Source organism: Rutidosis leptorrhynchoides, chromosome 6, assembly GCF_046630445.1.
Source record: "Rutidosis leptorrhynchoides isolate AG116_Rl617_1_P2 chromosome 6, CSIRO_AGI_Rlap_v1, whole genome shotgun sequence".
NCBI classification, from domain to species: Eukaryota; Viridiplantae; Streptophyta; class Magnoliopsida; order Asterales; family Asteraceae; genus Rutidosis; species Rutidosis leptorrhynchoides.
In genome coordinates, this window is record NC_092338.1 from 308,148,482 (window position 1) to 308,173,481 (window position 25,000).

Sequence of the window (25,000 nt, forward strand, 5' to 3'; positions counted from 1 at the left end):
AGAGAATGATTTTTATACACAGGTTATGTGTATGTTATTTTTGTGCACGAGATATGTGTACGGTTACTAAGATTTATAAAAGATGATTTCGTACACGAGAAAGGTGTACTGTATTTAAAAGATATCGCATGTACATTACAGGTGGGTATAGGATTCGGGCCCATTTGTACCATGCAGCATTTAAATCTTGTGGTCTATCAAAATGATGAATTTTACTGTTTATGATAAACCTATGAACTCACCAACCTTTTGGTTGACACTTTTAAGCATGTTTATTCTCAGGTATGAAAGAAATCTTCCGCTGTGCATTTGCTCATATTACATGGAGTCGTTCATGGCATATATAGAGGTCAGAACCTCGTAATGGGACCATCTGTTGAAGACTTCATCCAGGTGGATTAGGACGGGGTATGACATCCTCAGACATTTACTTGGTTTCTAAACAGTCCCATAGTTCTTTAGCAGATTCAACATTTTGGTAAATATCAAAAAGGGAATCAGCCATACCATTGAGGATTAAACCTCTAGCGATGTAGTCATCGTTCTCCCACTTGCACCTTTTTCGAATTTGTTCAACAGTGGCATCATCACCATGATCTTCAGGAATTGGTGTGCTGAGTACGTACACCACACTCATGCTGCTCAGAAAGAAGTGCATCTTCTTTTGCCATCTCCTAAAATCAATTCCCTCAAACTTATCAAGTTTGGAGAAATTCGCCATCATGTGTTTTGTGATTCCCCGTACAAAACCATCGTGTACGAATCATCAACAACAGGATCATTACAAGGTTAAGTACTATATGCGATTTCAAAAAGAGTTTGCATTCATAAATAAAGTGATGTCTAAACCAACATCGAATGTTTTACAATCCAAAAGCATGCTTCACTAAGTAGAAGCAAATAATAAGTGTATGTGACCACAATGGTCGTTACAAGTCATAGTTCAAAAGTACTAAAGTTTGAATGCAAGGTAAAGTAGTTCATGCGATGACAACTCTAAGCAGCGGGTGTCTACAGCACGAATAGTACACAGCGGAAGCTAACCTCAAGCACCTGAGAAAAACATGCTTAAAAACGTCAACACAAAGGTTGGTGAGCTATAGTTTAAGTATAATAGTAAGTAAGGTAGGCCACGAGATTTCAGTGCTACAAAGAGTGTTTCAAAATAGTATGATAAAGTATATGTTAACCGTGGGCACTTGGTAACTAACTTAACGTTTATACCCCCTGAAAGTACACTTGGCAAGTGCGTATGTCTACGAAGTATTAAACACTTGTTAAATGTTAGCGCTACTAGCCCGAGTGGGGATGTCAAACCCTATGGATCCATATCTAAGATTCGGGTTCACGGTTCAAAAACCAATGATTAAACGTTACCGAGCTAAAGGGAATGTTTATGCCATTGTATTACCCACAAATATATAAGTTTAAGTACTCGTGCCTAGTATGTAAAACATAAAATCCGCATGTATTCTCAGTTCCCAAAATAAGTTAAAGTAAAAAGGGAATGCTATAACTCACAATGACAAAGTAGCGGTAAAAGTCGAGTCGGGAAAAGGTGCAAGTAATCTGTCCGAAAGGTCCAACGAGTCCTCAACCTAAGTCAAATAGTACTAAGTCAGTAAATCGTCTCAATAGGTTTAAAAGTATGTAAATAAGGTCTTAAAGGTCATCATCATTCATCATCAAACATAAGGCGTAAAGTAAGTTTCGTTTATGAAAGTAGTTTAAAACAAAGGCTGACTTCAGTCAGTCACCACGGCCTCTACCCTTACTGAAACAAGGTGAGACCAGTGGCCATGGCTCTATATATGAGTCCTTTAAGTGTGGTAAAATTTACAGAAGCAAACTCGTCTTCGTTTGACCGTGGCGACGGTCTAAGTGCGAGTAGGTCAGAAATTTCTGCACAACGTTAAAGGACATAGTGACGATTGGAGGGCCATAAATCCTAAACCGTAACTCGGATTAAGACGAGTCCTATATGAAAAGTTATCTACTTGAACAGAGATATTTGAAAATCAAGGTTACAGCAGCCCAGGTTTACTGGTCTGTTACAGAAACAGCAGAACAGTAGGCTGTAAACAGAAACAGAAAGATAAGTGGGTTCCGGTGGGTTTTGGTGCTTGATGTTCATCATGGTTCTCATCCTTGATGCCTCTAGCTTCAAGTGTATAACTCGTTGATGTGTTTGCATCATCTTAACCAAGGTTTGACCATCATAACCCAAGTGCAACTCTAAGACATGAAACACAACTCACTTAAGTGTTGCAAGTGTTTTGATGAACCAAAGTTTCATCAAGTCTTAGATTTAGCACATACATGAAATGTAAAAGTAATACTAACTAAGTTTTAACAATTATGACACAAGTGTGAGTCTAAGACATGTAGATCAACTCACTTAAGAGTTGTATGAAGTTGATGAACCAAAGTTACATCAAGGTCTTAGATCTAACACTTACATGAACTTTAAAAGTAAAAACAAGTTACAAACTTGAAAGTGAACTTATGAAATCAAGATCTTAAGTTATAGAACATAGTTCTTTAGTTTGATCTTGAAGATCCAAGACTCAAAAGTCTAGATCTAACATAAGTGTACAAAGTTATAATTAAAAAGTTTCATTTACATGTTCTTGAACTTTTAAAGTTAACTTTAAGTTCAAGATTAATGAGATCAAGGTTAACTAGTAACACTTGACCAATAATAACCAACAAACATGAATTTAAAGTGTATAATATGAAGAAATAAACTAAGTAAACAAGTAATTAGTTCATGGTTTGTTCATACTTTAAAGATTCAAATCAAAGTTTGATCTTTAAGAAAGTAAACTTTAAAGTTTACTAACATGACTTACAAGTATGATTTGCAACACATGAACTCTAAATCTTTGGAAGCATTAAATGTAGAATCATAAACTAGTAAGTTTATGTTCTTGTGTTCTTGAAAAATACAAGACAATATGGAGAATCAAACTAAAGAGTTTGATTCTTAAACATGTAAGTAAGTAATAACAAGAACAAGTGACAAAGTAACAACAACTAGTAAGTCTCAAACAACAAACAAAGAACAAAAGATGATGATAAATGGGGTCCTTGGTTTCGGTTTTACAAAGAGAAGAGGAAGAGAAATGTAGTTCAAGTTGCTTACAAGTTTAGAGAGAATTTGAGAGAAAAGTTACAAGTATTTTGTGTGTGTGTAAATGAGAGAGTAAACAAGAACAAGTAATGAGAAGAAAATGAAAACAAAACCCCTTGTATGCCCATGGAAACCTACGGCCAGCTGAAAAAAAGGGGAAGGGGAGAAGTTCCTTGGTCACTTGCATGAAAAGCTTAAAAGGTGTGGTTAATAGAGTTGCTTGCATGGGGATTAAGAGCAAACTAGATTCCAATTGCCTTAACTAACTAGTTACATGTTCTAAATAATACTTAAAAGGAAGAGTGGTGTAACAACCCGTCCTTATCCACATGGACGAAGTCATCAACATTTGGTCCCATTGCGATGATCGACTCCAAGTAATGTCCTTAAATTGAGCAAATGCACAGCGGAAGACTTAATTCGTACCTGAGAATAAACATGCTTTAAGGTGTCAACCAAAAGGTTGGTGAGTTCATAGGTTTATCATAACAATCATTTCAATTTTTCAATAGACCACAAGATTTCATAATCATAAACATAATACACTCGCAAGTGTATGTAAAGCATTCTAAGTGGTTGAGCACTTGGTAACCATACTTAACATTTAAACACGTCGCATATTCCCTTTATTATGAAATCTCACTACACCGTACCAAGTGTAGTCACTGAAACGAAGTACTGTGCAACCGTTGAATACTGGTCGTCCAGTCCGGTTGGGGTTGTCAGGCCCGATAGATCTATCAACAGGATTCGCGTTTACAATACCCAAGTAAATAGTAGTTACCAAGCTACAGGGAAGTATGCCAGTGGTACAACTCAACGTAGAATATATTTTTAAGTACTTGTGTCTATTTTGTAAACATTTATAAAAGCAGCGCATGTATTCTCAGCCCAAAAATATATATTGCAAAAGCAATTAAAAAGGGAGCAAATGAAACTCACCAAATGTATTTTGTAGTAAAAATACATATAACTATATTGAGCAATGCAGGGTTGGCCTCGGATTCACGAACCTATATAAGTTTTGTATATTTTAAAACATATATTGAATATGTAATGGCATTCAGACTGGGTTACCTATATTAATTATTTAATATATTACTTATTTAAAAGAGTAATGTATTTATTATTTTCAATGTTATATGTATCTACATAAGTTATTTTTATATTAAAACTGTAAGTTAGATATACTTATGATATATGTAATAAATATATTTTTATATAAATATCTTTTGTTTGTAAAAATAATAATTTTAATAATACTAAATTAATTTGTGATAACAATAATAATAATACTTTTAATAATACTTTTAATAATACTTTTAATAATAATAATAAATTTAAAAAAAATGATAAGTTTAATAATAAGGAATACTAATAATAGTAACTATAAAAATAATAACTTTTCTAATAATAATACTAATACTTATGATAATAATAATAATGCTAATAATATTAATGGTAGTGATAATAATAATGAAAGACTACCTCAAAAGTTTTTCCAAAAAAATATGCCAAGACAGGACTCGAACCCATGACCTCCCGCTAACCTGACTAACCCTTAACCAGCTCGCCACTTATATTTTCGGATTTAAGCCCCACAATATAGTTTATAACCCGTCACTTTTCTCCTTCCCTCCCAACATATCGGTCCAATCCAGTAGCCCAACAAGGACGTGGCCCAACATCATAACAATCCAACAAACACTTTGCAGTCCACCGAAGCACTGTTGTGGGGTTTTAATTTAATCGAAATAATAAAAAAAAATAATGAAACAGGTAGGGTATAGCAGTAGGAAAACAACAACAATATCATTATCCTCTTACTATCTACTCCGTATCATTATCATTCGTGATTCACCATAGTCGCTATCCCCTTCAACCTCTATCATCGTCGATTAATCCCAATACCATCTTATTCTGGTTTCGTGTTTACAATCATCATCTACACTCAATTATCACATCATCTCGTGACTCATCATCGTTTCACAACAACAAAATCGTTGTAGGTTTCTGAAAGATAATAACGAGAGTTTATAGTTTCTGGGTTTGGGTGTTTGTTCGAAACATAGGACAACCAGCAGGTTTTGTTTAAGGTGATAGTTTAGGGTTTTCGTGAATAAAATTTGTAACGAATTATCGAAGTTGCAGGTTTTTGAATCGAGGATATGTTTAACAATAACAGTGAGTAGAAACGGATAAAAGAAGTTACAAGCGATGGTTTTCGTTGAGGTTTGTTGTGGCCGTAAACTGTTATAATGGTGATAATCAAGGTTGCAAGTGATTCATAATTATAGGGTGGTGAAGGTTGATAGCAGATTCACCATAGTGGTAAGGGTTGAGATGGTGAATTAAACAAGTTCTCGGTTACCAAAGGTGATGGGTGGATATGATGAACATTTGGTTGATCGTGGGTTTAGAGGTGAAAAGGTTGTTCAAGGTGACAACAATGGAGGTTTGATGTGGTTTCACCAAAATATATATATATATATATATATATATATATATATATATATATATATATATATATATATATATATATATAAGATTGTGGCGGTTGATAGCGGTGGTTGATAGGCCGGAGATGGTGATCGGTGGTGATTGTGGATGGTTGTAGGAGGTTGTCAAAGAAAGAGAAGAAAATTGTGATCGAGCAAGTGTGTGTTATCTCATATCTTATATATATGTTATATAAGACTTAGTTCATAAGTAAAAACAAACACAATGATTTAATATTTAATAATTCAAATGCTTGAAATAATTTACTTAATACTGTTTCAAATAGAAAAGTAGCATAATATTTGTTTCCTTCTACCGACACTTTGACATTTTTACTTCGCGGAGTGCTATATCGTGTCCATTGCTAAACAGTTGACGTATGAAAGTGTCCCTAAAAATCTCAAATTTTTAGATTAAGCATATTAAATTATTTCACTCATTACCTGTTTGAAACCTGATTAAAAAGATTCGAAAATTATTTATTTTCTGTTCCGATTTATATGTACAGAGTGCTAATATTTAAAAAAAACCAAAAATACTTTTAACAAATCTAAAACCTTCGAAATCGATTTACAGTTCAACTTTTATTTCAATCCTTTATAAACTTATATTAAATCTATATGAATGCTAACGAAATGTCAACCGAGTATTACTGACGTTTACTAATTAAACTCGAAATGATTTATATTACCTTTCTATATATAATTAGTTTTAAAATAGCAAATTTAATTACTTAAAACAAATATATTATATATTTTTGAACAAATAGACTTAATATAACCTTATATATTTACAAGTAATATTTATATACATATTTTTATATATCTATATATTTTCAAATATAGTTTCCATTAATCGTATTTTATTTTATTTAGTTTACAGTATAAATCCTAATAATCATATTATATAATATTCTAAATTACATTTCAAATTATAAATACTTATGTAAATATATATGTTATCTATTTGCAAATAGTTGTTCGTGAATCGTCGAGAACAGTCAAAGGGTAATTGGATATATGAAACAGTTCACAATTTTTCAGACTCAACCTAACAGACTTTACTTATCGTGTTAAAAATATTAAATCGTATCGAGAGTTTGGTTCAAAATTAGTCAAAATTTTCCGGGTCGTGACAGTACCTACCCGTTAAAGAAATTTCGTCCCGAAATTTGATTGAGATGGTTATGGCTAACAATAAGATTGTTTTCATGACAAATATGAGTTGATAAATAGAGTTTTATCATTATTGATTAATATAGATAAAACGATTCGATCATGTGAAGCGTACGAGTGAAGCTATCACAAAAGAGTGAAATGAATAGGTATAGATTCGTCATATCTTTTGACGTAGATAGGATTGATTTCCAAGTTCAAGAGATTTGGAGAAAATCTTCGTAATAAGATTTGATTCTTCGGTAATCGAGGGAAATAGGATCCGATTTAAATGCGATCATCTGTTATGATTGCTCTGTCGGATATTTTACTATAAATCTACCCACATCGTTTCCTTACCACTCATACCTTCTATTCTTTCTCCTTAATTCATACTTTAAAAATTCATCAATATGCTCCATCCGGTACTGATTCTTGATATACTCCAATATTTCATATCTGTCATTCTTCTTTTCCATCTACTACCAGAAGAATCTATTCACTTTTACTATACTCTGGGTTTTATAGTATTCTTAGTTCTCCCGTGTCTTTACGTTGCAATACGTATTGATATACACGGTTTGTAAATTATGTGTTATTGTCGGGCTTTATATTTTCCCTTATATTTCAAGGTTCTTGTTTCTGTCTTCTATAATCATTGTCATCCACAGTCAATGCTCTCTCCTATTTACTGCGATTTATACTCCAATTTCTATTTCGGAGCTTGTCCCTTTGTTTCTTCTTCTTGCAATTGGTATCTCTTGTAATGGTCCAAAATTCGTAGATATAAGTTTCAGAATGAACATTGTTAATGTTCTAAGAAAGAAACAGTAGTAGCACAATTTGACTTGTTAAGTTACCAGAATATCCGGGAAAAGACCGAATCATCAAGAAAAATATTTTCTTGAAATGTTTAGAAGTTAAATAGAATACAAGAGTCATGTAACTTGGCACATGATGATGGTACTGTGAATCATCACGTTCCATTAGAAACTTAGCATGAATTACTGTAATATAATCACGTTGATCAAGTGTCATTATATTATACTAACTCATGCTTCAGTTCCCAACACTACTTCAAAAGCATTCATAATTTAAGTTCGAATTTTTCAGAATTTAGAACTAAAATAGTTCCCTTTTATGATATATCACAAATAGCGCGGAGAGATAATTAATATCGGACGAGAATATTTATGAAGATTTCTTCAGAAATATTGAGGATATTTATAATGAATGATACGATAATATCTTAGAATTTCTAATATCGATGGATGATAAAGATTATTGTCCGTAAGGGTTTAGAGTAAGGAGCAAGATATTCGTTAAAGACTTTAGCAGGCATTGAATCATTTGGATTCTTTGAAGTCAAACTTATTCTTTGTGATTTGTTCACGGCTTCCTTCATAGTTTCGCATAATCCGCTTTTCAGTAATAAATTTTTCTATTGAGCGTTTCCAACACTCCATTCTTTATTATCGACTTTTGGCCATTAAGACCATCTACAACATGCTGCTTCATTAGCATTTTCAAAGTTAACGGATCTGGGTTATCGGTTATCAAACCGAGGTGATTTCAGGAGAATTGTGTTTTTAGATGATTAAACGCTGATGGTAATATGGTAGAATATAAAAGGTTTTCTGGTAACAATGAATGAACACGCATATATATCAAGGTTATAATAAGGTGGATTTGAATGAAAAGTCGAAGTTGTATTGCTGGAGCTGTGACAAAATTTGGCTACTTTGAAAAGGGATCGCAAAGTTATTTTGGGTAATAATAACACTAAAGGAATTAGCACAGCTACTTGTTAAACGTTTACTCAGTTTTCGAGAGTTTTTCAGATGCATAACTATAGGCATCATTCTTTCCTTTCGTGGATGAGGTGTGGTTGGTTTATCCTCTCGTTTGAGGTGTTTTCAAGAATCATGAAAGGTTTGAACGCAGATTGAAATCACCAAGATGCAATGAAGTTTAAAATGAAATCAAGTGGCAAACTTGAAGAAATGTTTAGTTTCATATGTTATAATCAATATTTTAATTCATTTTAATTGTCCAATATTATTAGTCCACAGTCGATAGTCCACAGTTACAGTCCAATAATTCATATATAGTTTAATATATAATATTCGAATTAATTAATACGTTTCGTGACCCGTATACGTCTCAGACTCGATCACAACTCAAACTATATATATTATTGTAGAATCAACCTCAACCCTGTATAGCTAACTCCCGCATTACTGCATATAGAGTGTCTATGGTTATTCCAAATAATATATATAGATGCGTCGATATGATATGTCAAAACCTTGTATACGTGTCCCGATATTTAAAGTGCGTAAAAATAAATAACAGAAATTAAATGACGATAAGTAAAATTGCGAGAATGTAAATTGCGATAAATAAAATGTAATCAGTTAGCTAGGAACAATTAGCTAGGAACAATTAGCTAGGAACAGTTAGCGTGGATTCTTAACAACATTTTTCTCGTAGTTAATTTGTTTGTTTCTAACAAGTTTTATTTTGTCCAGTGTTTTCTTCATTATGCCACTTGTTGGATTCTGATAGGTCAAAATCCAAACATGAAATTGAATGGAAATGATTATTCTGCGGTGAACGGATACATGTATCGGTGGTTGTAAGTAGGATAGTAAATTATTGTTGAATCAGATTCGAAGATTGTACAATGTAACTTATTAATGTGAAATCTAAATATTCCTCGGGTATTACCTACCCGTTAAAATATTTTCATCATTAACAGTTTGTACGAAAGAATTTTTAATTGCAATCTTTATGAAAATATACTTACATATATATTTTCTTCAGATTTAATCATGGATTTAATGAATTAATATGATATTAATCTCATTTGATTTACCGTTAGAACAAGTATATATAATCTCTGAAACATTAGTGATTACATAATCGCCATGTTCCGTGAAGATAAATGATATAGAACGATTCGTAGAACGAAAATTAATCGATGTAGAACAAGGTGTAAAACGAAGATTATGCTCGAGGTACAGAATGAGATGTTGAGGCATGAATTGTTGATGGTACTGTTGGTGCCGGTAATGTTGTTGAAGCTGGTAAATTTTGCACCATTTTCTCACAATTGATTACTCGAGCGCGAAGTTCATTGGCTCCTTCTATTATTCCGGGATAATTGTCGGTCAGAACGAGTGGATGAATAAGGTTTAGAATTGTGAATAGAATGTAATCGTGTCAAACTACTCTGGAACTGAGGCTGAAAATGGTGTTTCGGATAGATTCGCCGATAAGTGCTTCAGGTTCTTCGCCAAGAGGCAATTTGGTTGGTGGAAAAGATCGCCTTCTTTGCGTCTCCATTGATTAAGTCGACTACGAACCCATCAGATGAATTGGGGACGGCTGCTTGATTGATTCATTCTGGTGACACTGCTTTCGGAGCTTAGGCGAAACTTCATATCGGAATAGCTGTCGAAATTCGAGGAATTCGAACTGGTTGAGGGATTCATCTCCTAAGATCAGATGAAAGATTTTCGATAAGAAATAGATTATAGGATGTAGATTAGTACCCTGCAATACATAATTTACATATGCATATATAATACTAAAATCCCATAAGTTACGGAGGAATCTACGGAAGCTGTCAGGCAAAGGTAACAGTAACAGATACGCTAAGATATGAATTAGCAGATATGCTAAGATATGAGTTCTGTCTATACACTATCTAGGCAATAGAGGCAGTAAGATGTGTCTAGACTTTAATGATGATAAGCAATTAATTTTTGACACTAAATGATAAGCAAAACTTTTGACATGCAGACACGATCGAAGTCCAGACCCACTAATGCATCTAAACAACTATCAGTTAGACACACTAATGCAAGACCTGGTTCACTATGATCACCGCTCTGATACCAACTGTAACAACCCGTCCTTATCCACCTGGACGAAGTCATCAACATTTGGTCCCATTGCGATGATCGACTCCAAGTAATGTCCTTAAATTGAGCAAATGCACAGCGGAAGACTTAATTCGTACATGAGAATAAACATGCTTTAAGGTGTCAACCAAAAGGTTGGTGAGTTCATAGGTTTATCATAACAATCATTTCAATTTTTCAATAGACCACAAGATTTTATAATCATAAACATAATACACTCGCAAGTGTATGTAAAGCATTCTAAGTGGTTGAGCACTTGGTAACCATACTTAACATTTAAACACGTCGCATATTCCCTTTATTATGAAATCTCACTACACCGTACCAAGTGTAGTCACTGAAACGAAGTACTGTGCAACCGTTGAATACTGGTCGTCCAGTCCGGTTGGGGTTGTCAGGCCCGATAGATCTATCAACAGGATTCGCGTTTACAATACCCAAGTAAATAGTAGTTACCAAGCTACAGGGAAGTATGCCAGTGGTACAACTCAACGTAGAATATATTTTTAAGTACTTGTGTCTATTTTGTAAACATTTATAAAAGCAGCGCATGTATTCTCAGCCCAAAAATATATATTGCAAAAGCAATTAAAAAGGGAGCAAATGAAACTCACCAAATGTATTTTGTAGTAAAAATACATATAACTATATTGAACAATGCAGGGTTGGCCTCGGATTCACGAACCTATATAAGTTTTGTATATTTTAAAACATATATTGAATATGTAATGGCATTCAGACTGGGTTACCTATATTAATTATTTAATATATTACTTATTTAAAAGAGTAATGTATTTATTATTTTCAATGTTATATATATCTACATAAGTTATTTTTATATTAAAACTGTAAGTTAGATATACTTATGATATATGTAATAAATATATTTTTATATAAATATCTTTTGTTTGTAAAAATAATAATTTTAATAATACTAAATTAATTTGTGATAACAATAATAATAATAATTTTAATAATACTTTTAATAATACTTTTAATAATAATAATAAATTTAAAAAAAATGATAAGTTTAATAATAAGGAATACTAATAATAGTAACTATAAAAATAATAACTTTTCTAATAATAATACTAATACTTATGATAATAATAATAATGCTAATAATATTAATGGTAGTGATAATAATAATGAAAGACTACCTCAAAAGTTTTTCCAAAAAAATATGCCAAGACAGGACTCGAACCCATGACCTCCAGCTAACCTGACTAACCCTTAACCAGCTCGCCACTTATATTTTCGGATTTAAGCCCCACAATATAGTTTATAACCCGTCACTTTTCTCCTTCCCTCCCAACATATCGGTCCAATCCAGTAGCCCAACAAGGACGTGGCCCAACATCATAACAATCCAACAAACACTTTGCAGTCCACCGAAGCACTGTTGTGGGGTTTTAATTTAATCCAAATAATAAAAAAAAAATAATGAAACAGGTAGGGTATAGCAGTAGGAAAACAACAACAATATCATTATCCTCTTACTATCTACTCCGTATCATTATCATTCGTGATTCACCATAGTCGCTATCCCCTTCAACCTCTATCATCGTCGATTAATCCCAATACCATCTTATTCTGGTTTCGTGTTTACAATCATCATCTACACTCAATTATCACATCATCTCGTGACTCATCATCGTTTCACAACAACAAAATCGTTGTAGGTTTCTGAAAGATAATAACGAGAGTTTATAGTTTCTGGGTTTGGGTGTTTGTTCGAAACATAGGACAACCAGCAGGTTTTGTTTAAGGTGATAGTTTAAGGTTTTCGTGAATAAAATTTGTAACGAATTATCGAAGTTGCAGGTTTTTGAATCGAGGATATGTTTAACAATAACAGTGAGTAGAAACGGATAAAAGAAGTTGCAAGCGATGGTTTTCGTTGAGGTTTGTTGTGGCCGTAAACTGTTATAATGGTGATAATCAAGGTTGCAAGTGATTCATAATTATAGGGTGGTGAAGGTTGATAGCAGATTCACCATAGTGGTAAGGGTTGAGATGGTGAATTAAACAAGTTCTCGGTTACCAAAGGTGATGGGTGGATATGATGAACATTTGGTTGATCGTGGGTTTAGAGGTGAAAAGGTTGTTCAAGGTGACAACAATGGAGGTTTGATGTGGTTTCACCAAAATATATATATATATATATATATATATATATATATATATATATATATATATATATATATATATATATATATATATATATATATATATATATAGAAAGATTGTGGCGGTTGATAGCGGTGGTTGATAGGCCGGAGATGGTGATCGGTGGTGATTGTGGATGGTTGTAGGAGGTTGTCAAAGAAAGAGAAGAAAATTGTGATCGAGCAAGTGTGTGTTATCTCATATCTTATATATATGTTATATAAGACTTGGTTCATAAGTAAAAACAAACACAATGATTTAATATTTAATAATTCAAATGCTTGAAATAATTTACTTAATACTGTTTCAAATAGAAAAGTAGCATAATATTTGTTTCCTTCTACAGACACTTTGATATTTTTACTTCGCGGAGTGCTATATCGTGTCCATTGCTAAACAGTTGACGTATGAAAGTGTCCCTAAAAATCTCAAATTTTTAGATTAAGCATTTTAAATTATTTCACTCATTACCTGTTTGAAACCTGATTAAAAAGATTCGAAAATTATTTATTTTCTGTTCCGATTTATATGTACAGAGTGCTAATATTTAAAAAAAAACCAAAAATACTTTTAACAAATCTAAAACCTTCGAAATCGATTTACAGTTCAACTTTTATTTCAATCCTTTATAAACTTATATTAAATCTATATGAATGCTAACGAAATGTCAACCGAGTATTACTGACGTTTACTAATTAAACTCGAAATGATTTATATTACCTTTCTATATATAATTAGTTTTAAAATAGCAAATTTAATTACTTAAAACAAATATATTATATATTTTTGAACAAATAGACTTAATATAACCTTATATATTTACAAGTAATATTTATATACATATTTATATATATCTATATATTTTCAAATATAGTTTCCATTAATCGTATTTTATTTTATTTAGTTTACAGTATAAATCCTAATAATCATATTATATAATATTCTAAATTATATTTCAAATTATAAATACTTATGTAAATATATATGTTATCTATTTGCAAATAGTTGTTCGTGAATCGTCGAGAACAGTCAAAGGGTAATTGGATATATGAAACAGTTCACAATTTTTCAGAATCAACCTAACAGACTTTACTTATCGTGTTAAAAATATTAAATCGTATCGAGAGTTTGGTTCAAAATTAGTCAAAATTTTCCGGGTCGTGACAAGTGGGCTAGTTAGTCCACTTAAAAGGTAGGGTGGGCTTATAAGCCCAATATCAAGAGTCCATTACACTAATAAAGCCCAAGTTCAATTAATTAACAAATAAATCCAATTAAAGCCCAAGTAACTAACTAATCACCATAGTTAATTAAAATGATTAATAAAATCAATCATGAATGTAAATAATACTCTAAAAATATTATTCGTGAAAGTTTCGTGTGTCACAAAGACGTTTCGGGCAATTAAAGTCAAGTTCGGGCAATCATGGCGACATGTAAATGTAATAACATACATTCGTTTTATCACACGTATTAATAATAACAATTATTAATAAATTAACGTTGGGAAATCCAGGGTCGTTACATGTTTCATCGTAGCCGCCATCGATTATAACAGATAATTACTTTCGATTGTTGGAGGTTTTATTAAAATTTTCGTGTAGGGTAAAAATAATCGATAGCCGGATAAATCACTGAATCGTGGTATCACTTTCCGAAAGTAATTATTCGACCCTTATTGCCTGGTTACAAGAATATCACTTTAAGATAAGACAGAGATTAGTTCTTGTTATTGGCAGTAAACAAGAACTCTTATACATAAGAGTATTAAGGTGTTTGTGTGTACTTTTATTCTCATGAATGATAGTCCATATTTATAGGCACCCAAAAACAAGTATTATTCCACGATGGAGATGTTTCACCTACTCCACGATAGAGATGTTTCACTAACTCCACAATAGAGATGTTTCACTAACTCCACGATGGAGATGTTTCACTAACTCCACGATGGAGATGTTTCACCTACTATACGATGGAGATGTTTCACCAACTTTTTAACAGCAAAAGTGGGTGCAGGAATAATACTTCCGTAAGCACTCAAATTTGTGATAATGGAAAACCATTTCGGGTCCGGGTAATCTATCACTTAATGGGTGTACACTCCGTACCTCCTAACCCATTTACAAGTGTAGATTAAATCCCTCAATTACACTAAATTTCCACATTTTATCCCAAACGGGTCAAATATAAAATTATTCGCATACATGGAAACCAGCCAAAAAAGTTGAAAGTCGTCTAAAGTAATTTTTGATGCATCTAACCTATACTTTTCTTTCTTAAAAGTTACATTGATTATCATTTATAATTTGTAATTATATTTCTATATAATCATATAACCACATTAATTGTGTCTGCATATATTTTTTCTAATGGACAAATTTCCTTCTGACCCATCATATAGGTTGCCCATTTTGCCACCTTTATTACCTTGATCATCTTTTCTTGTATTTTTGAACATGTTTATCACTTATGAAATATACATTCAAGTAGATGATCAAATAAGTATATGCGTATTAGTAACAAAAAGTATTGAGTTGTATGTGCGTTGTTGAGCAGTGGTCAAGGCGTATCAGTACACATCATTAACAAGCGTTATGCTACTCGATTGTTGGTCGATCCCATCTGTCATAATCCTTACTCGGCTCTTCTTGAAGACAAAATACAAGTTCAAGAAAATCGTAGGCGTTGCAATTTGTGTTACTGGTCTTGTGCTCCTTATTTTTTCAGATGTACATGCAGGAGATCGTTCACGTGAGCATATACTTTAATCCCGCTCCGTTTACTTTTAACGTTTGACTCGGGTATTAGTGTTTGTATATGTTTATACTAATGTTTGTGTATGTTTAGAGAGTGGAAGTAACCCGGTTAAGGGAGATGTATTAGTCATTGCAGGGGCTACACTTTACGCGGTCTGCAATGTTAGCGAGGTGAGCAAAAGAACCCGCAGAGGTCTTTGTCTTTGACCCATATAATTATGATTGGGTCTATATATGTGATGCTTTATCTCAAACGGGTCAAATAAAAAAACTTAGCAATACAATGAATGGAATCAAATTTTAATGCTTACAAACAGCATTTTTCATAAGTAAGAAGTATAGTTTGTCTAAACATCTATTTTTCATACACTAATTTTTTTACTATAAATATGGACAAAGATATGTTTGCGGGTCAAACCAACTTGATGTTATTCAACCTGCAGTAAAGAGTTACCTGTTTAGACCATTCGTTACTAAGCCAATCAGTTTTGCAGGAGTTTTTTGTGAAAACAGCTGATCAAGTTGAACTCTTGGCGATGTTGGGTCTGTTTGGTGCCATTTGCAGTGGTATCCAAATGTATCCTTTTGTAGTTGCAATGTTGAGCCTCTTTGCTATTGGTGAACTGCTTAAAATACCCTTTTAATAATACATAATTTTGTGAACAACATTACCTGTTAAATTCTTTGATAACGGATATGTTGCAACTCGGTATTACAATGCATTGGATAGATTCATGTTCATATCATATTTTAATGATGACGTGATGAGGTTATTCAACATTCTTCATCAAGTTTTACGTATGTAACACTTTGTTTAGAATAGTTTAAAGTGGTAAGTTGTTATATAGTTAACATAGTAGTGCATTGCATATTTGTCAATCTATTGTTATTTTGTGGTCTTTTACTGTCTTCGTAGAAGCGTTCTTGAGCGGGAGGAACTTAAATCCATCCACTGGACATCAGGAGCGGTATTCTCCCTTCTTTCTCTAAACAACTCCGAGTTAGTCATATAGTTAGCGTGTCCTGATAGTTTATAACCATATACAAAACTACATAAGTATGGATGATTCGTGTAATAAATAAAGTTTAGGGTTTGTAACTTGGATCCATAGTTTTCACTTTCCTATACACCACAAGGTGATCATATAATCGAATCTTCAAATAAAACACAATACAATAATTCAAATTATCCATTTTTAGGTGCTTCCGTATGCTGGATTTGCAGCAGCAATGTTTCTATTTTACTCCGGTGTGCCAATCCTACTAAAGGTGAGATCGTGCGGGATCCTTTTGATTTTTTATACGTTTCAATAAAGTTGAACTATTAATATATGATGTCCTGTTATGTAAATTATAGATTATATAATAATTATATATAAATAACTCTGCAGATGAGTGGATCTACAATGCTAAACTTGTCGTTGTTGACATCAGACATGTGGTCAGTTCTGATACGTATCATTGTGTATCACCAAAAGGTTTGTAAAAATAGTTGAGCTGTAACGTTGAATTTTGAACGAATCTGACATTGACTTATGTTATCAGGTTGACTGGATCTACTTTGTGGCGTTTGCAGCGGTTGCTTTGGGGCTGGTTGTTTATTCAGCGTATGCTTGCAATTTCACCTATTTTATACATCTTTTGGGTTGATAAAATGAAGATTAGAGGTGACATTCTGACAAAATGGGTGGGTTGGGTGCCTACTTAAAATGGATTCTAATCAATCGAGTAACTTAGTATGGGTGAAGTAGGGTCATCCCTAAAAATTTCAGTTATTGCTATTGTATCTTTATGAACTGTTATACTACGTAACTGTTATATTTTACACATTTTATCTGGGAGAGGAAGCGTATAGTTCAAAGTAATTCTTATATCCATGAATGGGTCGAAATTGCCACTCCGATTAACGTTAATTTCAAAGTAATTCTTATATCCATGAATGGGTCGAAATTGCCACTCTGAATAACTTTAATTTCAAGGATCATACTTGCTCATAAATCGGACAGAAAAAAGAACCAAATAATATGTTTTGAAGAAGCAAAAAGGATGCCTTGTTATGTGGGTCCAGCCCAGTGATATGTAGAAGATAGGATTGGGACCTATAAAATGAAATGTACATATCAAATCAGATGTATTTTAAGTTCTTTCATTTGTATTTTGCAGGTTTGATATAGAAGTTGACGAAACCCGTGGTGATAATGCTGATGGCTTGAGACAGAGTAAACTTTCAGAGGTGGAAGCTGGTGTGGATGGCTCGGCTTGATTAAGCACATCAGTCAAAGGTATTTAAGAGAAAAGATCCCCCTTAATCGGTAAATGATCTGTGAGTGTTTTTCTGTATGGATATAGTGTGATAGAATTTGATTCTTTGATCTTGAACTCCGCAAAGTTTTGTCCATTTACAATAAATATATAGGAGCACATTGATACCCAACACGAGTACAGTAGGATCATATTTTCGTAATATATGCACGTATTCCGTGCATTAAAAAAGATCGCGTCATTGAGGAAATGATTCCCAATTCTAAAAAAGCTCGTAGTGTCAAACTTTTCTTTTTTTAACGACGCTTAGGAGTCGGAGAGCAAATGATGGTATAGCAATGAACATCGGGATGGAGACTCACTGGAATAGTTCCAGCAAATTTTGGGCTAGACATTGCTATACATGATACTTATTATGTGGTTGTTGCACATTTCCATATTTTGACTACGATCTTCGCTTCCTTCATTCGGTTTCAACTGAGAACAAAGGAGAGGGATATGGAAAGAATGACGGGGGTGGTCTGAACACAATGTCGGAATCCACCCATGACCCACCCGGTCATTTCCTTGGACGAATCATTACAGTCCCACCGTCCGTCACGAGAAAACCCCCACGAAGAATCCATACGGGCATTGCGTGTGGTAAAATCCCCTCGTGTGAGGCTCAAACGCATAGACGTCCAAAACTTCCGGCCCATGAAATGGGCAGGTAACCACAAGGAAAATATTTTTGCAGCACGTGGAAGTCGAATCCTTGACCTCCCTTATGGGAAGTCAGGTTACTACCAATGCACCAACACTTCGCGGTTATACACGTACTCTATCTTATACATTCTCTTTGCTCGTTACCAAATTGCTATTTGGACACTCTTAATAAAAGTTGAGTTGCAGCACCCAAACTAGGACTACATAGCGTTTACAGATAGCTCGTAGGTTGAGCTGAAACATATGCAGAGCAAGACGAAACCGTTGGTTGACCCTCATATATGAAGTTGATATCCTCTTAGCTGATATCGCTGCGCGAACTTTTCCTACTACAAACATGCTTTAATGGCTTTTGAGTGGCTGATGTACCATGTATATCATCAACGCCCACTAAGTTTTAAGAAAAATGGTGCGTTTTGGGCGTTGTTACTGGAAAGCTCATGGAAACCGCCCGTCGTGACCTTCCATAGTGAATGGTCAAAGCATAATATTGGTGAGTGTGTGAAATAATGTGTTAATATTTCCGACAACTACTTTTCTTCTTCAAAAAGTCTGCACCTTCTTCCTAATTCTATCCTTTACACCATTCTTTCATAGTTGTGTTTTCAAGTTATTTATCTATAATTGATACCTTCTCTAGTCGAAACATGTAATGATACCCTCACTTAGTATGCTGTGTTGGGCTGTCGCCATGGTTTTCATCACCAGGTCAAGGGCTGGGCCTGGGTGGCCGAGACCTATCTTGGACAATGAAAGATATTATTTAGTTATTAAAATGAAAATGAATATAACTAAGGTGATGCATATCGTCCATATGAGTAACGCAATTATTGCATATCGTTACTGTTAATAATGCCTAAAATATATTGGCTTTTTGTATGTAACCTTTGATGATGAGTATTGAACAATGAGAAAATGCAAAGCTAGGATATTTTTAATATAGCAATTTTATATAATTGATTTGCAATAGTTGTACTAGTTAGTTATGTTTGTACCTTTAGATGTACTAGGAGTCTTATGACATGTGCAAAGTGTGCGGTTACATAAAGTCCGAAAATTTTAAGGGCCCAAAATTTTGTAAATCCTTTAATAATTTACATATTAACTAACACACAAAAGTTATGAATAGTACCAGGGTCATTTTCGACTTTTTACCTTTTTTTTTTAATTTTAACTCAATTTCATTTTACCAACAAAGGCCCCGAACTTTTTTGAAAAATTCAAATCGACCCCCCAAACAGGGGAGTAAAGTGTCAAATAACCATTTTCATAAAAAATCTTAAATAAACTCCACCCAAATATTCAACGGGTCATATCTTCTCGCTCGCAACGAGTTAAATTTTTCCGACACCATCTTTAAACTCGAAATAATTTTAGGAACACAATGTCACTAGCTATATGCAAAATGGACGCTTTTTAAAAAAAGCTAAATATTTGGGGTACTTTTCATACACGTTGATTTTGCGTTAAATTTTTAAAAGTCGACAATTCCATTGGGAAACACGGAGATGCACATATATTGTTAATTTAAAATAACATTTAAATCTCTCACGAGTTATACCTTTTAGTTCGACTCGAGTTGCGCTTCAACGACATCATCGTTAGCCACAAAATAATTTTACTAAACGCAATAAAATACATTAAAAATCGAACTCCCGGCGCGAAACGAGGGTTCAATAACTAGTTATATACATTAACTCAAAATATTAGTATTGGGCCGAATTAGTGTTGGTTCATAAAGCGGACCTAATCAATTTAACCCAAAAATAACTAATGTTTAAGGGTCCTTTTTTACGTCTTTATGAGGCCTTTTGAATCAATGAGACGGTCCTGATGTACTTAAATATATCAATAACTAAGTTTGATCAGTACAATCTAGGCAATTTGGGTTAAAATTCCCTTACAAAAAATAACTAAATTTGGGTTAAAATTATATTGGTATTAATGATTGATGATAAGTAGTAGTGCGTATATATAGGACTATGAACACATGGAATGTCCAATGGATGGTAACATCTATGGAATATTAATCTTGTGACACTACTATTATATCATTGTACCTTGTATATATTTAAAAAAAAAGGACTGATAATCTCTCTCATTCCAATTGATGAATTATCGAAAAGATACATTAATATGTTACGAGTATAAAATACAATCAATTAAGGGTGTGCTTGGTTGAGGGTATTAAGGGGTGGGGAGTGATAATGATTTTCATTAATGATGCTTGGTGTGTTATAGGAATAGAAATCAATACTAATTAGTGGGTAATGAAGCATTACCCTCTAAATTGGGGGTAATGAATATGGGGTAATGATAATACTCTTTAACCGTCTCCTGACTTTCCTCAACTGTCTCGGATCTTCCATTATTTTATTTTTTTATTTCTTCTTTTGCATTTGTGTCCAATTAAACACATATTACACATGTATCAATCAAAATAATCTACAACCCATAAAAGTTATAAAAGTTCGAATCGATTTCATTATTTTCTACAGATATTTTTACCCAACTATTGAATCAAAATTGTATCGTTTCATTTGAATTTTTTTATTGCAATATAAATAAAAAACTTAAAAACGCTTGAATTGAAATATATTAAATTAAAATAATCTAGAGTTCAAATACTAACAAACCATATTTAAATATAGAAGTTTCTTTTCTTAAGTAATTTATCTTTTTCATTTTTTCCATTTTTTTTTCATCATACTACCGAGTATGTTTTTATTCAAATCAAGTATCATCAATGGTAATGGTAATGCCCATTCCATTCCATAGTATTCGTATTATTATTCCCTTTCCCATTACCTAAAATGAACCAAGCACCTCTTAATGTACGGAGTATAGAATTGTAATCTCTTGAATTCAATAATTTGCTTAAAATTTAATGGACCAATAAGATGTGATGACCCGAAAATTTCGACTAAATTTAAACTTAATCTTAAATGATTAATGATTTCGACACGATAAGCAAAGCCTATGAAGTTGAATCTCAAAATTTTGAACTATTCAATTACCCTTCAGTTGTTCTCAACGATTCGCGAACCATTATATGTAAATAGATACATATATATACTATAACTTGAAAACGTAACAAAGTTTTATTTGCATGATACCATACATTAAACATATTGGTTTATATATCTATTTGAATATATATGATTTCAAGTTATTTAGTAAACGATAGTAACATTCGTTTATTGATTCGATTGATATTTAGATAAGTTAACTAAAGCGTTTAAGATGAACCAGTAAAACACTAATTTGCTACAGTGTTTTCAAATTGCCACATTACTCAAAATGTAACAGTATTTTCGAAAATCACTATTTGCTACAGTGAAATTGACTTTGCTACAGTGAATTGCTACAGTAAAAATTGACTTTGCTACAGTAACTTTGCTACAGTAAAACACTATTTTAAAATGTATTTTAACAAATAGCGAGACGATGATTTATAGAAGTAAATGACCAAAACACTCAAATGTATAAGTTATAATTTGAGTGATATAATTTAGGGATAATTTAAGTTTATATTGTGACAAAGGTACGAGTCACAAAACGAAAAGTACTAGTTTCCTAAGCGTACGAAAATGCGTTCGAGAAACCGGAACCGGGACATAAGTCGAGTGATGACATACGACTTATCGGAACGAAAATTTCAAATCAACTATGCACGTGAATTTAATATAATATATAATTAATTATATAAATTATATATATTATATTAATATTTAATTATGTCGACGAACTACAAAACAAATCAAATTTGAGCTGTCATTTAAGCTCATGCGATCGCATGAGCATACCAAAGAAACTCCATGCGATCGCATGGAGGCTGGATCCAGAAAACATCTATAAATTCAGTCGAATTCGTTCCATTTTTTTTCACATATATTACTCCGTATAATATTTATTATTATTATTATTATTATTATTATTATTATTATTATTATTATTATTATTATTATTATTATTATTATTATTAATCTTATTATTTTTATTATTAGTGTTATTATTTTTGCGATACAAAAATAATAATGTACATAAAATATTACGACGGAGTGCTGTCCAAGTAATTTTCAAAACGAGTTTCCAAGCGAGCTAGAGCTAGGGAAAATATGGGTTATTATCAAGGAGGTTATGGGTAATGTTCGGGGGTATTTTTGTGAAGCAAACCTCGTGTTTATCATCTCCGATGCGTCTACGTGCTTTCCTACAATATTGTATATCAATATTAAACAGTGAGTTTCATAAGATCCCTTTTACTCTCTACATTTTTGGGCTGAGAATACATGCAAATGCTTTATTAACCGATATACAATATTTATATGTGTGAGTTTCATTGATCCCTTTTTAATTGCTTTTGCAATATATATTTTTGGGCTGAGAATACATGCACTTTATTTTAAACGCAATGGATACAAGTACATACTAAATTCTACACTGAGTTTGAACCGAAAATCCCTTAGCTTTGGTAACTGTTAACTGCCAGTTATAAGAACTGGTGGGCGCGAGTAGTAGTATATGGATCCATAGGGCTTGATATCCCCGTCCGAGCTAGAGCGCTAGCCTTTTAACGGACGTATGCTATTTGAGAAGCGTACACGTTGGTTTGCGTGTATTATTAAGATGATTATACAAAGGGTACAAATTATATAAACGTTAAAGTTTAGTTACCAGGGTGCTCAATTTTGTAGAACCGATTGATAAACGTTTCGGATGAAGCAACTGAAATCTTGTGATCCACCTTTTATGTAAAACCTATTGATAAACATTTTGAATAAAACAACTGAACTTTTGTAATCCACATTGATATACGGATTATGTGTAATATTAAAACTATGAACTCACCAACCTTTGTGTTGACACTTGAAGCATGTTTATTCTCAGGTTTCTAGAAGTCTTCCGCTGTTTGCTTATACGTGATACAAGATATGTGCGTGGAGTCATACATGCTATATACAAGAAACTTGCATTCACCAAACCATTACCATGTATCTTATTTTGACTGTATTGTTAACAGATGTATTATTGTAAACCATTTAAATGGTGATTGTCTATACGTAGGAATCATCAGATGTTAAAAACCTGAAATTTATATATTCATTTATGAAATACCTTTTCAAACGAATACAATTTACAAAATGTATCACATAGAGGTCAAATACCTCGCAATGAAATCAATGAATGACGTGTTCGTCCATATGGATTTGGAGCGATCGTCACATAAGAGCGCGACATGTGGCGCGACAATCACATGTGATTGAAAAAAAAAAATTCAAAAAAATTCATTTTTTATTTTTTTTTGAAAATAATTTAATTTTTTTTTTAAATTTAGCATGTCAAATCCAATCACATGTGATTGTAAAACCCAATCACATGTGATTGTAAAACACAATCGCATGTGATTTTGCATGTCAAATTCAATCACATGTGATTGAAAAAAAAAAAATCGAATTTGTTTCTTTTCAAAAAAAAATTTCAACCGCAAACAAACTTTAATTCGGTGATTTGATCAAGTTTGTTAGCGTTTCGTGATCATATCTTCAAAATTCCAGACTTTAATTCGATGGTTTGATCAAGTTTTGATAAAAAAAATTTGGTGTTTAAAGGTTTTAGCACAAACTTATTGAAATTCGTCATTTTACTAATTTTTTTTTTTCCAATTACATGTGATTGAATTTGACATACAGAATCACATGTGATTGACATGCAGAATCACATGTGATTTACTGCATGTCGAATCTAATCACATGTGTTTGAAAAAAAAATTCCGAAAAAAAAAATCTCGAAAAAAAAATTTAATTTTAAAAAAAATATTTATATTTTTAATGTTTTTCAATCACATGTGATTATCGCGCCACGTATCGCACTCTGATTGGTCTCTTGGTCTCAACTTAAAAGTTGATTTCATTTGAATATTCCTCTTATAATTTTAAAAGATCTATCATTTTTTTATGGCTAAGTTATTATTAGTCTTTTATACAATATCAATATTCAATATTCAATAATAGATCTATCATTTTTTATGGCGAAGTTATTATTAGTCTTTTATACAATATCAATAATCAATATTCAATAATAATAGAAGGGTCTATAATTATGAAGTTATACATGATAATTTGTGAATGATAGATGTTATTTGTTTATTAAATTAAAATTAATAAATTAATATGTGTATGGAATGCATATCAATTATCAACCCATATGAGATGGAGGAATGTCAACTTCAATAAACTATTACACTTCTAAAATCACTTCAAATGATTAGATTAGGTATTGAGTTTGTTAACAAATTTCTTACCCCTCGGAGGCTTGATTAGCCGAAGTTTTACCTTCTATAGGGGAGTCAATGTGCTCGTTCATAGGAGTGTTTTCTCGTTTACCCAAAAA

At 32.5% G+C, this 25,000-nt stretch overlaps 1 protein-coding gene across 1 annotated transcript in view; it reads left to right on the forward strand.

Annotated features, from left to right (window-relative positions):
- LOC139854630 (uncharacterized) overlaps positions 1-17,290 on the forward strand; it is a 72,161-nt gene extending 54,871 nt beyond the window's left edge. The window contains exons 4-10 of the mRNA XM_071843926.1: positions 15,441-15,635; positions 15,732-15,811; positions 16,135-16,217; positions 16,557-16,608; positions 16,841-16,909; positions 17,032-17,118; positions 17,186-17,290. Coding sequence (XP_071700027.1) covers positions 15,441-15,635; positions 15,732-15,811; positions 16,135-16,217; positions 16,557-16,608; positions 16,841-16,909; positions 17,032-17,118; positions 17,186-17,290 — 671 coding nt within the window. The remainder of the gene's footprint in view (positions 1-15,440; positions 15,636-15,731; positions 15,812-16,134; positions 16,218-16,556; positions 16,609-16,840; positions 16,910-17,031; positions 17,119-17,185) is intronic.
- Positions 17,291-25,000: the final 7,710 nt, after the last annotated feature.